At 42.4% G+C, this 18230-nt stretch overlaps 1 protein-coding gene across 1 annotated transcript in view; it reads right to left on the bottom strand.

Moving 5' to 3' along the window:
* NECAB3 (N-terminal EF-hand calcium binding protein 3) overlaps nucleotides 1-16071 on the bottom strand; it is a 65028-nt gene extending 48957 nt beyond the window's left edge. The window contains exons 1-4 of the mRNA XM_075277569.1: nucleotides 15769-16071; nucleotides 6773-6797; nucleotides 3964-4072; nucleotides 1448-1473 (exon numbers count right to left, since the gene is read on the bottom strand). Coding sequence (XP_075133670.1) covers nucleotides 1448-1473; nucleotides 3964-4072; nucleotides 6773-6797; nucleotides 15769-15891 — 283 coding nt within the window. The 5' untranslated portion in view covers nucleotides 15892-16071. The remainder of the gene's footprint in view (nucleotides 1-1447; nucleotides 1474-3963; nucleotides 4073-6772; nucleotides 6798-15768) is intronic.
* Between the last annotated feature and the right edge of the window lie 2159 nt (nucleotides 16072-18230).

The following is an 18230-nucleotide window of genomic DNA, read 5'->3' as shown; positions in this document are numbered from 1 at the left end:
AGTGTCACCAGAACCTAGTATATCACCCAGCCCTGCAGATAGATAGGTTAGTGTCACCAGAACCCAGCATATCAACCCAGCCCTACAGATAGATAGGTTAGTGTCACCAGAACCTAGTATATCACCCCAGCCCTGCAGATAGATAGGTTAGTGTCACCAGACCCCAGCATATCAACCCAGCCCTACAGATAGATAGGTTAGTGTCACCAGAACCCAGTATATCAACCCAGCCCTGCAGATAGATAGGTTAGTGTCACCAGACCCCAGCATATCACCCCAGCCCTGCAGATAGATAGGTTAGTGTCACCAGACCCAGCATATCACCCCAGCTCTGCAGATAGATAGGTTAGGGTCACCTGAATCATTCAATGTTCTCTCCTTGTGAATCATTGCCTCCACTGACAAGATATTGTAATTTTTGCTCATATGTAAATAAGCTGTTTGAGGAATGAATGAGTGGCCATTACTTCAAAGATCCCATCTGCATATTGACAAAAACAGCGATATTTCGGCAGCAAAGGAAATGATTGCAAAGAGGAAAAAACTTGATTTAGGTGACGCTAACCTATCTATCTGCTGGGCTGGGTTGATATGCTGGTTCTGGTGACCCTAACCTATCTATCTGCAGGGCTGGAGTGACATAATGGTTCTGGTGACACTAACCTATCTATCTGCAGGGCTGGGGTGATATGCTGGGGTCTGGTGACTCTAACCTATCTATCTGCAGGGCTGGGGTGATATGCTGGTTCTGGTGACACTAACCTATCTATCTGCAGGGCTGGGGTGATATGCTGGGGTCTGGTGACTCTAACCTATCTATCTGCAGGGCTGGGGTGTTATGCTGGTTCTGGTGACACTAACCTATCTATCTGCAGGGCTGTTTTGATATTCTGCTACTGGTGACACTAACCTATCTATCTGCAGGGCTGGGGTGTTATGCTGGTTCTGGTGACACTAACCTATCTATCTGCAGGGCTGTTTTGATATTCTGCTACTGGTGACACTAACCTATCTATCTTCAGCACTTGGTTGATATGCTGGTTTCTGGTGACCGTAACCTATAAATCTGAAGGGCTGAATTGATATGCTAGGTTCTGGTTGAACTAACCTATCTATCTGTGGAGCTGGGCTCTGGTAACGCTAACCTATGTATCTGCAGGGCCGGGTTGATATGCTGGGTTTTGGTGGCACTAACCTATCTATCTGCAGGGCTGGGTTGATATACTGGGTTCTGACAACAGACTCCCTTTGCACAAATTACCCTTGTATGGGTTAACAAACATTCAGCATTCAATACTATATCTAGAGGGGCATCAAAACAAAAATATCTAAAAACGACTCTAACTCTTTATCTTTCTCTGCTGCTATCCAAACATTGTATGGAGTAAATCAATGGTAAACCCAGCGGGAAACTAAACTAGAAGAAAATATAAAGAAATTCTCTTACCACATAGCAGCTCTGTATCCATGTTACTACAAAATGAAGACAAGGTAAGAATGAGAACATGCACCTAAATACATGCATAGATTTGCAAAATTGCATCCCTTAGCAACAGATATTATGCCAGCTTTGCTTACGCTTAAAGCGACCTTCCACCTTTTACCGCTATGTCTGATATTCGGTGCTGATTCACTGCTTGTATATCATCCTAGCAGCTGGAGATTTTCTGAGATCACCTCTATAGCCAAAGGGATGCGTCTGCATCAGTCATTCCAGTGCCGATTACGTCCATTGCTTTCATCCTATGTTGGATAAGAGCAATGGGCTCTATCATTAGAAATGGGAATTTAGCCTAAATCATGGGCAGCATGGGGGCTCAGTGAACAAAACAGTCACTTGGTGGTTAGCACTGTAGTCTTGCAGCACTGGATTCCTGGAAATCAAGGACAACATCTACAAGGATTTTGCAGATATTGATTTAGTAAAGCACTACGTGAACCCAGCTTTTAAAGAGGACCTTTCACCGCCGCCAACAAGTCCAGCTTTTTGTCTATGGACAAACAAGTCTCCAACAAGTCTCACCCCTTGTCTATGGACGAGTACTGTCGGCAGAGGGAGGGGGCGTTCCTCCTTGCTCACACAGTACAGTGCTATTGGCGCTGCTTGTACAGAAGGACGGTCCTGACAGAGTGTCAGAAACAACCTTCTGACTGTGTAGAGCTACGGTACCGGGACCTCTAGCTCTTCACCCGGGGCACAGAACGTGAAAGCCGACAGTGCGCTTAATTCAGCACACTGTTGGCTTTCCAGCAGTATATAGAACTGCCTGTGCCCCAAACCCATGAAAGGTCCTCTTTAAACAGCACATCAGGCACCACAATTAGCTGCGCTTGTTGCTCAGGAACGGCGGGGGCCAGAGTGAAAATTCCAACTGTGCTGGAATCAGTGGAACAGTGACTATTAACAGATGATGACAATCAGAATACATGGAGAGGGTGAAAGGTTCTCTTTAAGTATACAAATAAAAATAATCAGATGTCGCCTGTTGTTGAAAACAATCATTGTAGAAAACAAATCTAAATTCTACGCTTGGAAATTCTGCGACCTACATTATGTATTTTCTTCCTAGATACCATACCATATCTATATCCTTCCATCTGTCTACATAAACTAATTGGATGTTAATGTGCTAATGAGTATCAAATTTTAATGGGTTAATCAAGCAGGCTGCAAGGTGCTAATGAGACAAGAAGACTCACAATCCTTCCAGATCAGCAGTGCGCCTTCAAGCTGAGTTTACACAATGTTTAATAACTGCACACAGTTTTATTTGCAGTAGTGCCTAGCACATGTTACTATCCATCTCACCTGTATGCCAGGAGGTCTTCTGTTTATAGGGGCTATAATAATAAATAATAATATATAGAGAGAGAGAGATAGATAATAGATAGATAATAGATAGATAGATAGATAGATAGATAGGAGATAGATAGATAGATAGATAGATAGATAGATGATAGATAGATAGATAGATAGATAGATAGATAATAGATAGATAGATAGATAGATAGGAGATAGATAGATAGATAGATGATAGATAGATAATAGATAGATAGATAGATAGATAGATAGATAGATAGATAGATAGGAGATAGATAGATAGATTGATAGATAGATAGATAGATAGATAGATAGATAGATAGATAGATAGATAGGAGATAGATAGATAGGAGATAGATAGATAGATGATAGATAGATAGATAGATAGATGATAGATAGATAATAGATAGATAGATAGATAGATAGATAGATAGATAGATAGATAGGAGATAGATAGATAGATAGATAGATAGATAGATAGATAGATAGATAGATAGATAGGAGATAGATAGATGATAGATAGATGATAGATAGATAATAGATAGATAGATAGATAGATAGATAGGAGATAGATAGATAGATAGATAGATAGATAGATAGATAGATAGGAGATAGATAGATAGGAGATAGATAGATAGATGATAGATAGATAGATAGATAGATAGATAGATGATAGATAGATAGATAATAGATAGATAGATAGATAGATAGATAGATAGATAGATAGGAGATAGATAGATAGATAGGAGATAGATTGATAGATAGATAGATAGATAGATAGATAGATAGGAGATAGATAGATAGGAGATAGATAGATGATAGATAGATAGATAGATAGATAGGAGATAGATAGATTGATAGATAGATAGGAGATAGATAGATGATAGATAGATAGATAGATAGATAGATAGATAGATAGATAGATAGATAGGAGATAGATAGATAGGAGATAGATAGATGATAGATAGATAGATAGATAGATAATAGATAGATAGATAGATAGATAGATAGATAGGAGATAGATTGATAGATAGATAGGAGATAGATAGATGATAGATAGATAGGAGATAGATAGATAGATAGATAGATAGATAGATAGATAGATAGATTTGCCCTCTTTTGTTCCTCTCTCGGTCACTCACTTGGTTTGCTGGCTGTCTATCCGGATGAACATTTTCTTCAGCTCCTCCTGATTCAGAACTCCATCAGAAAAATAGCTCTGAAATTCTTCAAAGGACAGCTTACCGTCATCTAGAGAGATAGATATTATATACAATTAATACTGATGTGATTCATCGCGCACATCTATCCTCTCCCACACAATCCAGAGCTCCTGGAGCTCAGCTATAACCTAGGAAGGACACCCTTCATTACTTCTAGATACTTCCACTCCAGTCTAAGACATTGGGCGTGTAGGAGGGATGGGAGGAATAACTGTTGGCCAAACAAGAGTAGTCAGCCTTTAAAAGGGGTTTACTTTGAATAAGGATAGGTCATGAATATCAGATCAGTGGGCCTCCAACACCCAGCACCCCCTCTGATCAGCCATACTCAGCAACTGATACCCAGAGGACAAAGCATGACGCAGACAACTCTATTCTCTGTATAGAGGCTGAAGTCACTGCAGCTTAGTTCCCATTCAAGTGAATGAGGACTGATCAGCAGTACTGGGTTTGGCCACTACATAGAGAACAGCGCTGTCTGCTTCCTGCTCCATTCTCTGTGTATCAAATGCTTAGAACAGCTGATAGATGGTGGTGCCAGGTACTTACTCTCAGATCCAATGCTGACTTCAATACTTTTAGCAAAGAGGATCCCTCTGCCCTTTAGATAGGTGGATATAGTGGCTGTTATCATGTAAATCTCATGTGAGGAGGATGCTGTTGGTTGATTTATTGCCTCTTATCTGGTAGAGTTGTATTAAAAGAGCTCTCACTCACTCACAGAATAGTAGAGTCTAGCAACAGCAATTTGAGTGTGGTTTCCAGCATCCTTCTCCACCTCTCCCCTCTCCTTAGACTTCTATGTAAAAAGTAAATCAGCCTTATAAGTGGAGAAGGAAACAGATTTCTTTAATAATATATATTACAAAGTTTCTTATATTCACCTGTACTATTCATTTATGCTGTTTATAACTGGTGTACACTCCCTGCAGCACCTCCAGAGGAGAAATGAAGAATTACATGGGCATGTCTAATGTCAAACTGAGTGTATTAACAAGTGGAATGATTATGCCCAACTAACCATTTCTTAATAAATTTCCATGAGATGTAATAGAAGAATACTAAACTACTGTCATAGGGAAAGAAAGTCATAAGAAGACACTTCAGGAGAGCTTAGAAGTCCTGTATAGGATTGTCTTTCTGAATGCTCTGAGTTAAGATCTCAGTTACATTGTGGTCTTCCATTGGACGTGTATCCTGGTCCAGATGACATCCTAGTTGTTTTTTTTGTGTTTTTTTTTAATGTAGATTGTGAGCCCCCCCATAGAGCTCACAATGTACATTTTTCCCTATCAGTATGTCTTTGGAATATGGGATGGAAATCCATGCAAACACGGGGAGAACATACAAACTCCATGCAGATGGTTTTATGCCCTTGGCAGGATTTGAACACCAGGACTCCAGCGCTGCAAGGCTACAGTGCTAACCACTGAGCCACCGTGTGGCCCCCACGATGACATCCTAGTTGTGTCCAATAGTGTTACATATATGACTATCCCTTATCCATGTAAGTGGCAGGCATCAAAGGAATTATATACTAACGAGTAATAGCAAGAAGATACAAAAAGGTTCACAACGGGGAACATTCGGCATGCCAGGCGTTTCCTGGGTTTATTAGGGTACTGCCAGAGCACTGGTGTCTTGCTGAGAGTGTCTACAGAGCCATCTGCTCTCCTTGCCATCTAGAACAAGGAGCACAGGCATTAAGCATTGAGGAGACTTACTACAATTTGCTTCTTACAGTTGTTTTTTCATCTCTCTCCTATAGAATAAGTCATTTCTATGTACAGAAGCAGAGAAGGACGTTGGTATAGTTACTGATCCATCAGAAAGATGGGCCAAGGCTCGCACTGCCTACAACCCATACCTAAGTACTAATGTGAACCTACATTTGATAGACACTATGTCAAACAGATAAGAGAAGGGGCAAACTACATGTCGCGACCCAAGAGTTGGGAAGGGGGAAACAAGTTCTACTTGTCCTGGAATGGACCTGGTGGCAGTAACAGCAACACTACACACAGCACAGTACATGTTACTGGGCTTCAGAGCCATGTCTTGTCCCCTCCAACCAGGGTTGGCGGAGATAGCAGGCAAAAGACATTAGAGGGACACAATATTTAAAGAGGAAGGAACCCTTGCCACTTGCACAAAAACTCTTTCCACTGATACTGACAAAGTTGGAATTTTCTCTCTAGCCCCAACTTTCTGTTAGTTTCAGTACTGGATAGGCTTATTAGGCTCCCTGGAGTCAGGTGGGTGGTACTAAGCTGGAGCAGATAGTCTGGGACCGACCACCTGACAGTAGAGAGCCTAAATAGAAATTTGGGTATAAAACTACCAGCATCCATTCCTCAAAATGGTGAGGAAAAATCCCAATGGTGTCAAAATCAATATAGCGGTGCAAAGAACTGGAGTTGGTGGAGGTGGTGAAAAGGTCCTCTATAAATTCCCATTCCTAAGCTATATCTTATGATCCAAATGAAGTTAACCACATACTACCCAAACACACCAAGAATCCAACATACCGACCACATTACTATAGCTTGCGCCTGCTTCATGTTATGCATTACCGGACTGGCCAGGTTTTCAGGCCACTAGTACTCGTAAAATTTGGCATGGCATTGCAAATTTAAAAACAGAAAAAAATGGAAGATATGAGATATTATTGAGACACAGCGAATAACCATTGCCAAGACTCTTCACTTCATATACAATTATTACTCACCATTTTTGTCTGCTCTCCGGAATATCTGTAGAGAGAAGAAAGGGTTCAATATCAAAGTGTCTCATGATACGAAACAAGACCATTGATATCTACTGTAATGTCAGTGAAAATCTGCTCTCCAATCTCTCACTGCTATAAGTCATAAGTGAATGGTTCCCGAACAGAACAGATGAGTTATATTTATTGGTATCAAAAAGGGAAGCATATCTGGGTATGGCTTATGACAGAAGAAAATATTGGAATAATGGAATGAGTGGTTCTTGTTTGCGGCCAACAAGATATAGGTGGACCATAGACTGCAAAACTGTGAGCGTACCCTATGTATTGTCTATCGAACCCACATCCATATGGAGAGTAGACAAAATTCTGCTCAATAAGATCTCAGTTGGGAAAAGAAGGAAAGGACCTGTTGTCCTATTCATGGTGTTAGATGTTGGTAGTGGCCTGGATGACCTCCATCCTGGTGCAGCAATGTCACCTTACACTTACATTCTCATATCTTCTACCACCATTTCCTGAAACAAACCGGTGCCAGGACCGGGTCCCAATCCTTAGAGCCATTAAAGAAAAGAATCTAACGCTCGGTCAACAATGGCTATGTATGTGAGATCCTTTTATTAGTACAATCCACAATACATCCTGTGAGGATACGGTCCAAGATAGCGGCCCTTAATCATGCATTGGATTACCAGCCAGTGTTCCCTCTAAATTGGGCGCTCTGGAAAGGACGGAGTCAAAACAACATACTATTGGGGCCAACGATCTCAATTACAATTCTGTCTATCCACAGGGTGAAGTATTTTTTTAGCAGACTGTACAGTATAGAGGAGGTACATATCATGCCAAAAGTGGCATAAGCCACGAAGGAGAAGAGGATCCTCTTATCTCTATATGTAGCTCCTTGCAATCCAATGTATCTCACATCATAGCCATTGTTGACAAGTGCTGGATTCTTTCAACCTATTAGTAGGGGTCTGACCTCCAAAATACCATAAGACATTGGACAATAGAACAGACATAGCTACCAAAGCCTTGTGATTGTCTTCCAACCCTCACCTGCGTATAGTATACTCACTCACTCTGCCAAATTAGTATCCCTGCGCTATGCTGAGGAGGTCCAAAAGACCGAAACAGCACTGTCCATAGCTGGGAATCTGTTCCTTTTGGAATAGAAATACTAATTTGGCAATTAAATCCGCATCATGATAGTAGACTTATTAACTGAGTCATGCATGATGTTAAGGAGGCTGCCCTCTAGAGGGCGGCGTACAGAGTGCACTGTTCTCCTAATTACATCCTGGAGAATAGATTTGCATATTTTTTACCCAGAAACCCTAGCGGAGCAGGAATGACTTGTAAGTCTCTGTACTGCCTATGTAGGCGCACACTCTCCCTAATGTGTACGATTATCCCCTGACCCTGGTCTATAGTCTCTCACTCCGCCAAATCAGTATCCTTGCGCTATGCTGAGGAGGTCCAAAAGACCGAAACAGCGCTGTCCATAGCTGGGAATCTGTTCCTTTTGGAATAGAAATTTGGCAATCATGATAGTAGACTTATTAACTCAGTCATGCATGATGTTAAGGAAGCTGCCCTCTAGAGGGCAGCATACAGAGTGCACTGTTCTCCTAATTACATCTTGGAGAATAGATTTGGATATTTTTTACTGCATATAATAGGCAATTTGCTCTTTTTGCCACCTCCTTTAGCTTAGGGCTACACAGTGACTTTGGCTACAGATTCTATTGCACAACCAAAGATCGTCGTGTTGCCCTACAACTTGGCCACACTGTGACATGGGAGTGCAACTATTACAAAAAAGTTGAGCATTGTTCCAATTGTTGTAAATAGAAGTCACGGTCGTGGCACTCTCAGCTTCGCAATGCAACTCCATTCACTAACATGAGTGTTACTCTGACCTGCAGGGATGTAGGCACAAGGCTCGGGGTATGGTTCTGTATTTCATGGGGGAAGCTCTTTTATCTTCTACCACTCAGCCCTGTGATTCTTATATGAATGCTGGAATGGTATAACAAACTTTCAGTGAATCTGATAAAGTAATTCCATATAAATAATGGATGCCTCGGTTTTCTGATGCGTCTGCTTCCCAGAAAACAAACACTGCGTTTTGCTTTTATTCCCACAGGATACGGCAGAACAAAAAAGTTAAATACATTGGTTTTAGTGTCTCCAGTGCTTGAAAAGCAGAATCCAAAATGCCTCCAGGAAGCCTAAAAAGTACAGCTTCATAATAAATGGATGAGCAGAACGTCCGCGGCGTCAGCTGCCGATAAAAGGCTCTAAACTAGGATATGTAAATATCTGCAGCGAGGACAAGACCATGATACAGGCAAACCGTGTAAACCCAAGGCAATAGGCGGAAAACAAGATATACATATAAGTATGCTGCAAAGACTTAGGATGAGTTCACACTGGAGGAGATTTACCAAGTGTGGCGATGGTATTGTGATAAACATTTGGTGCGGGACCCTTTCTTGTACCACAACCCCCGTTCTGCACCCACGCACCACATTGTATGAATGCGGGTGGGGTGGGCCAGTTTTCTGCTGTGAGGCTGTGAGTTATAATGGAAACCTATGCCAATTCCTGATATACATTTCCATTTTGGCACAAGAACGTGAACTTGATTTATAGCACGGCCGGAGCCAAACTTGCTACAGAAACTATGGCAGAAAGTGCCTCAGATTTTCTGCAAAGCTTCCAGGGGCCAAATACTTATCAGGTTTTTCTAAGGAGTAATTTGCAGAAAATGCTGGGGGAACCAAGTCTTAGGGGGCATTCACACGGAGGAAGTTGGCGGCGATAACTCACGTCAGAATCAGTGCTGAAAAAAAAGACTACCATTGACTTCAATGGCATTGAAATCAATGGGAGGCTTTTTTCCCATTGAGTTCAATGGGTTCCGCACAGAAAACGGAACCCATTGAAGTCATTCAGAATCAGCGCCAACTTCCTCCGTGTTCACAATATAATACTCCACACAGGCTTGCTATAACTTCCCTTGGAAAAATCATCTGTCTGGATGGGGTATTAGAAGAACCTTAAGGGGTGTTTTATGCCCATTGAGAAGATAGCCACAGTAGACGCAGACTAGTCCATTTATTTCAATGGGAACACCGAAGTACAGCGATCATTCTCAATGGAAGTAAAACGCCCTTGTTCTCAGGATCGGTGGAGGTCTCAGTGGTTGCACCGCCTCAAATCAACAATATGTAGAAGATAGATATTTTATGGCATAACTCCTTTCAAAAAATTGCCATATTTTAATCCATGGTTGCCTGCTCTCCTGAAAAGTCCAGAAGACTCCCAGAAAAGTGGGAACAATTCCCAACTCTTGGAACCCAATGCCCTTCTCCCATCTTACAGCATCTGTACATGTGTATATAAGTATACATTCCGTTAGTTTGCAAATTCCAATCTCTGCCGCCATTACTGACCCACCATTGTTGGCATGATAATGGATAGTTGTCTGTCAGGGATAAGAGAAGGGAAATCAGACTATGAATATTTTATTGGCACTTTGGGTATGACTCTTAGTAACCTTGAGGTTGCCTCTCTTATTGGGGCATCATGGCTTGAACTGTTTGGGGGCACAATGGGTTACATGGCGCCCTGGCTGGCAAGGTTCTGTATTTTCTAGGCATCGTCATTGAGGGCTGAGCTGATTTGGGACTACTAATATAAAAAGGAGCATGAATAATGGGGCTTGTAGTCCGTCTGGGTGCTAAAGCCGAGTGTATTAGTCATGGCTCAGTGGAATTAGCTTAGGGATAATTTGGGGCAGTGGTCATTTTTTAAAAAAACATCCGACACAACAGAACAGCTCAGCCAGGTTTCAACAAGAATACTAATTGTAATCCCATAGACATGAGATGTTCTACAGACTGTGACATTACTTTGAGTCTGCAGCCACTGTCGTTATGATATAACCTTATCCACTTCCTAATTACAATATGCAAATCAGAACCTCCATTAACCAGAGCTGTCAGCCTTATGGATTATGCAGTTGTCCATTAAATTGAAGGTTTGCCTACAAGAAAAGCAGTATAGGACATAAGGGCGGCATTGTGAATGACAGCTTCTGAAATCAATATAGAGATAGCAATAGCAATAGTCAACAGCCAGCAAATTCCAGTCCACCTTCAGCGCCACCACAGGGAAAATGAGGAATTACATGATGTCCATGAAAATCAATAGGCCGTCTGTATAGAGGAAGAACATGTCAAGTTATCCATCGAGAGGGCTGGTCTTTGTAGCCTACAGTAAGGACATGACAGGTCCCTCAGAGTGAGGGATGCTCCCTGTAGTCTACAACCAGGATATAACTGGTCTTTGTGGCTTACAGCAAGGACATGATAGGTCCTCAGCGTGAAGATGCTCTTTGTAGCCTACAGGAAAGACATGGCAGGACCCCGAGAGTGATGAATTGTCTTTATAGCTAAGCGCAAGAACATGGCAGATCCACAGAGTGAGGGATACTCTTTGTAGCAAACAACAAGGACATGGTAGGTCCTTCAGAGTGAAGGATGCTCATTATAGCCTAAAGCAAGGACATGACTGGTCCTCTAGAGTGAAGAATGCTCATTGTAGCCTACAACAAGGACATGCTAGGTCCTCCAGAGTGTGGGATGAACTTTGTAGCCTACAACAAGGACATGCTAGGTCCTCCAGAGTGTGGGATGCTCATTGTAGCCTAAAGCAAGGACATGACTGGTCCTCTAGACTGAAGAATGCTCATTGTAGCCTACAACAAGGACATGCTAGGTCCTCCAGAGTGTGGGATGCTCTTTGTAGCCTACAACAAGGACATGCTAGGTCCTTCCGAGTGAAAGATGCTCATTGTAGCCTACAACAAGGACATGCTAGGTCCTTCCGAGTGAAAGATGCTCATTGTAGCCTACAACAAGGACATGCTAGGTCCTCCAGAGTGTGGGATGCTCTTTGTAGCCTACAACAAGGACATGCTAGGTCCTCCAGAGTGTGGGATGTTCCTTGTAGCCTACAGCAAGGACATGCTAGGTCCTTCAGAGTGAAAGTTTGTCATTGTTGCCTACAACCAGAACATGCTAGGTCCTTCAGAGTGTGGGATGCTCCTTGTAGCCTACAGCAAGAACATGCTAGGTCCTTCAGAGTGTGGGATGCTCTTTGTAGCCTACAACAAGGACATGCTAGGTCCTTCAGAATGTGGGTTGCTTCTTGCAGCCTACAGCAAGGACATGCTAGGTCCTTCAGAGTGAAAGTTTGTCATTGTAGCCTACAACAAGGACATGCTAGGTCCTCCAGAGGGAGGGTGCTCTTTGCAGCCACTTTACATTCTGGTTAATTAGCAGTAGTCCTATAAGGACACCCCTGTAATGACTCAAAGTCTCCTATAATTTGTTTTAAAATGGTGTTTATAAGCTGGACAAAACCTTTAAAATGTAAACTTTCAGCCAGCGTTTGATTTCTGGAAGTATTTGTGTCATTAACAATCTTTATAGTATTCTTTATTAACAAATTTTGGCTCCTTTCTGTGAAATCCTGCATTTTTCCATTCTTTCCCTTGCATCTCTCAGTGTTGTCCCCTGCTTTGCACTGTATATGGTGTATGGGATTGTCTCTAACGAAAAGAAAATGAGGATGGGGAAGGTCACTTTAAATATCTATCTATCTATCTATCTATCTATCTATCTATCTATCTATATCTTAGGCATTGTCAAATGTAGAAACTTGGCTTTGGTGTCATATGAAAGAGAATAATAATAATAATAATAATAATAATAATAATAATATATTATATTATTATTATTATTATTATTATTATTAAGTTGAGATTGAAATACTTATATGCAGCTGTTACCGACTGTAATTTCAACCAGTGATGTCTCTGGAAATTATACAAGTAGAATTGAGATGATAATCTATTTCATACAACACCAAAACCAAGTTCCTATGTTCTATAATGCCTGAGACATAACAGTTTGAACCCTGATTTTCTCTTCATGTTACATAGCCCGTACCCTGTACACTTTGAGAGGCATGAACAGCTCTCTATAAGGAAGCAAGGGAAAGAGAAAAAAAAGATGCAGGACTTCACAGAAAGGAGCCAAAATTTACTAAATTTATTAATGACACAAATACTGGCAGAAAATCAAAAGTTGTTCGAAAATTTACTTACAGTTTAAGAAACAGGATGAATAAAATGAGAATACACAGTTTAAATTCCCCTTTATAATGTATTTTATGTAATGCTTTACTTGCTTTTTATAATTCAACCCTTTAGTTTTATGCCCCTGTAACACTACTTATACTCCCTCTGTACGCCATATACCTGTTTTTTCATCTCTTTCTCTGAATTAAAATTCACTCAGGTGGCGTTTCCAGATTGTGGCCGATGTAAAGGTATCTCTAGGACCTATGAACAGGTAGTGGTAGTATACACGACCTGTGATATGCAGAATCCTGGAGTTTCTCAGATACGTATTCAATTGATATCTCTATTATATGTCTCTAGTTTGATAAAAGATAATGATATGCGGAACGCTATATGCTATGAAATGACACAGCATTTATGGCTGAAGCCTCTCTGGGCAGTGTGATCCATTATGATAATGAAAGGGATTACTGTTATATATGACTGGACAGCACTGGTGTAATGGGAGTCTAACCTATCTATCTGCAGGGCTGGGTGATATGCTGGGTTCTGGTGCCCCTAACCTATCTATCTGCAGGGCTGGGTGATATGCTGGGTTCTGGTGCCCCTAACCTATCTATCTGCAGGGCTGGGGTGATATGCTGGGTCTGGTGACACTAACCTATCTATCTGCAGGGCTGGGTTGATATGCTAGTTCTGGTGACACTAACCTATCTATCTGCAGAGCTGGGTTGATATGCTGGATTCTGGTGACCCTAACCTATCTATCTGCAGGGCTGGGGTGATATGTTGGGTTCTGGTGCCCCTAACCTATCTATCTGCAGGGCTGGGTTGATATGCTGGTTCTGGTGCCCCTAACCTATCTATCTGCAGGGCTGGGGTGATATTCTGGGGTCTGGTGACACTAACCTATCTATCTACAGGGCTGGGTTGATGTGCTGGGTTCTGGTTACCCTAACCTATCTATCTGCAGGGCTGGGGTGATATGCTGGGGTCTGGTGACACTAACTTATCTATCTGCAGGGCTGGGTGATATGCTGGGGTCTGGTGCCCCTAACCTATCTATCTGGAGGGCTGGGGTGATATGCTGGGGTCTGGTGATCCTAACCTATCTATCTGCAAGGCTGGGTGATATGCTGGGGTCTGGTGACACTAACCTATCTATCTGCAGGGTTGGGTTGATATGCTGGTTCTGGTGACCCTAACATATATATCTGCAGGGCTGGGTTTATATGCTAGTTCTGGTGGCTCTAACCTTTCTATCTGCAGGGCTGGGGTTGGGTAACCCTAACATATCTATATGCAGGGCTGGTTTCTGATGTCAGACTCCCTTGAAGAAAATTTCCATTTGTAAAGTATTTCTGCTTCCTCTATCTACAAAATCTTCTGCTCTGCTCCACTATACTCTGTATTCCCATAGTCATGAATGGATGGAATAAGACATGCCCAGCCACCTCACAGTGACCATGTTACAGATATAGATCCCAGATAGAAGACCAACATCTACTGGATATTTATGGCACCTCCTGTGGATATGATATACAGTAAATGTCTGAGATGAGAATACACCATTAACAGGGGTCAAGAGCTTTACATTTGGGAAGAAGTTACCCGATGGACTCTCACACTGTACAGATGCTTTAACTCCAGGGAGCTGGCTGGGGATTGGGAGGGACGAACAACCCATTTACCTTGGCCAGGACTGGGGCAGAAGACTGCATTTTGACTTAGCTAGACAATGGTTTTCGTTCCCTAACTAACAACGTAAATTTCCTGTAGGATCAAATAGACCAAAAAATAGATCATGGGACCTTCTACAATGACTTAGAGTAGGGCTTATTCTCTGATCTTATTCTCTGATCTTATCTCATGCATTGTTGGTCTTGGAAACTGAATGAACATCTGCCTGTGCCTATTACATACATAACATATCCAGATGTGCGAATAAGCCCTCGGTCGGTGAAAGAAAACTATGGAAAACCACAAAAGTAGTTCTAGGACCCCTATCATACAACCCCTTCTGTCTTAGCTTCCAGGACCCTTGGTGATATAAAGGAATCGGGAAGGGGGTAACCGCATCCTCACCTGGATTTCCATTCTTATAGTGTAAACTATATATGAGCACATCATTTATAACAGTTATATGTATACCCCTCTGGGGAACATATATATACATGCCATACTGTGCAGAATGATGGCGCTATATGCATAACATGTAATGACTATTTCCTAAATATATTCATTGTCATGTTCTATAGGTTCTCCTATATACAAGTGTGAAGTAGTCCCATATGTAGCCTGATATTAGTCCCATATGTAGCCTGATATTAGTCCCATATGTAGCCTGATATTAGTCCCATATGTAGCCTGATATTAGTCCCATATGTAGCCTGATATTAGTCCCATATGTAGCCTGATATTAGTCCCATATGTGGCTTGATATTAGTCCCATATGTAGCCTGATATTAGTCCCATATGTAGCCTGATATTAGTCCCATATGTGGCCTGATATTAGTCCCATATGTGGCCTGATATTAGTCCCATATGTGGCCTGATATTAGTCCCATATGTGGCCTGATATTAGTCCATATTTCCCAATTAGCAGCCATTACTGCAAATCCTGGCAATGTCAGAAGCAGAAGGTAATTATCTCCCAGTGATATAAGCAGGAGGGGGTGAGACAGCAGCAGGCAAGTCGGGGTTAACCTCTGCACCGCCAAATGTCGCTGAGCACTGGTCATCTACACGGACGCCTATTGTATAAATGGTGTATCCAAGCTGCAAGTGATACAAGCGCAATCCCCCGCCGTACAAGCATATACAACACACAGATGACACTTACATCCCTGAATATGGACAGGTCCTGGTCTGTGATCAGCTGCGGAGGGGTTTTCATGGGTTTGTCCTTCGGGAACTGTTTGGCAGACAGTAGACACATAGTGATCAGCTCAGTACAAGACATCATCTTAATGCTGTGGCTTCCAAATGACAATGCAGACAGCCTTGAGTAAGTGTGTACAGTGTCCAAGGATGCAGTTTATGGGACAGCCTTGGAGATAGAGGGTAGCAATCCCAAGACTTCAATGGGAAGAGCTGATCATACTACAGGTTGCATAGAGCAGATCTTGTGGTCTTCGTCCTGGTGACCAGATGTGAACTGTGCTGTGTAGATGCAGAAGCAGTAAGAAGGTTACATGAGCCTGACCATGTATATAGAGAGGATGTGGCTTGTTATTGCAGGCGGGTGCTGTATACCCCTCAGTACAGGAGGCACAGTCTTCACTGCAGTCTTCTTATTGCTTGAGATGCTCGTGGCTCTCTTCTCCCCTCCGAGATATACACTCCATCCTCCTCCTCCTCATTGGATCAGATCTTTCCCTTTAGTGATGTGCGGACCAATGATACCCTTGTACTAATCCTATATAGGAAAACTAGAATGAAGATATATAGCACATGCAAAGCAGAAAGAAGATACAGGAGCTGATCTGTATATACTGGACACGCAGGCACTTACAGGAGTTTCTCTTGACGCCTAATAAACACACCCGTTTTTCGCATACGTATTCCATCTGTATTTTATACAGACAGAATACGGACATATCGATTTCAAAGTGATTATTCACATGTCCGTTTTTATTTAGAAACCATGTTGGGGATTCATCGCTTATCACAAAACTGGTGTAGAAGGAAGACATAGAGGCACACATTTCTTTCACCAAACTTGCCCCACAAGGTGGACAATTTCCATTCTCTTTATAATTCTCCAGTTCTCTGCATCGGTCGGGTCATTTATTGATACTGGTGTAAGCTACGTCAGTCTTAATGAATTTTCCCCATGAGTCTGTACCAGGGCCAGCCTGCCCACACAGTATCATGTCTCCCCACGCTAACATGCACCACTCAGGTTGCCCACACAGTATCATGTCCTCACCCCAGGTTGCCCCCACAATATCATGTCCCTCCGCCCCCAGGTTGCCTCCACAGTTTTGTGTCCCCCAAAGAAAAAAAACAAACCTTATTACTCACCTTTCCTGTTCCCCACTCTCTCTGGTCCTGGAGTCTTGAAAGAGTAACAGGCGCAATGTAAGTGTCGTCGCTATATCGCGCCTCCTTCTCCCAGGACACCGGAAGCAAAGACAGCGGCAAAGACAGACTCATAAGAGTCCAGAGGACACCGATGAGTTGGCTTCCATCAGTTCTTCTCAGAACTCGGCAGAGAGTTTGTTCCCTCCATCTTGGAGAACTAAGCACATATATAGATATAGGCTTGCTCCAATCCTTCTGTCTTCCAGATCTGAAGGGGCTTCATCAGAGAAGATAACTTTACCCCAGTCCTCTGCCGTTCAATCCTTGTACATTCTGCAGAATGTCAGGCTATTCTTGATGTTTTTCTTGGAGAGAAGTGGTTTCTGGAGGAATGACTGCCAGAAGAAGAAAAGGACAACACTACCATGAGTCCTGTGTCCTGCCCACAGTAAAGCCTCCTGAGACCATCTATGTGTGGGCGCCTTATCATCCATGGACTGCGGTCATACACCTAAAAACACGGCCATGAATAAAGAATGGGATCTAACCATCTCCCAAGTATAACTTCTCACGACCATCCAGGAGACATTTGGTGATGGATAATGCTTTTTCCTCCATAATGGACACCATGTCACAAGACAAAAGTCCTAGCTAAGTGACATAGTTAACAAAGCAATAAAATTGTTGGCCAATGTCCAGGAAACTTACCAGTTCTCTGTCCCATTGAGAACCTGGTGTAAAGTCTCAAAAAGCGGATGGACAAACAAGAACACAGAAATTGTGATAAACTCCAAGCAATAGTTATTCCAGAATGGGTTGCCGCCGGTCAGGATTTAGCCCATAAGCTGAAATTCAGCAAATCAGGGGAATGGTAGATCGCTAGAAATATTGAGACTCTTCCAAAGGTGCAGCTAGGAGTTCGGCACAGGGGGAGCAAACCAGTCCAATACTCAGGTATACCAATACTGTCACTATACAGTGATCATATAGTGGTAAATACTGGTTCTACACAGTGTCCTGCAGACCATGCAAGTGAGTACAGCAACTATTTAGCGACTTACAGGTGACGTCTCTGTAATCGTTCACATTTCCCGTTTTTTCCATTTAGACCGCCATCACCACTTCTTCCCGCTGTGGCTTCTCTCTGTAAAGTTTGCAGCACAGAAATTTTTGGCTCCTCACTTTTACAGGCACCGAACCCACATTGTGCTCACCTATGTAAAGTCTCCATCCTGATGCTACCCCCAATTATAAAATATATCATAGAAAAATCCCCTG

The sequence above is a fragment of the Leptodactylus fuscus genome, chromosome 6 (assembly GCF_031893055.1).
Source record: "Leptodactylus fuscus isolate aLepFus1 chromosome 6, aLepFus1.hap2, whole genome shotgun sequence".
Classification (NCBI taxonomy): Eukaryota; Metazoa; Chordata; class Amphibia; order Anura; family Leptodactylidae; genus Leptodactylus; species Leptodactylus fuscus.
This window is presented reverse-complemented; position numbering and strand designations above follow the sequence as displayed.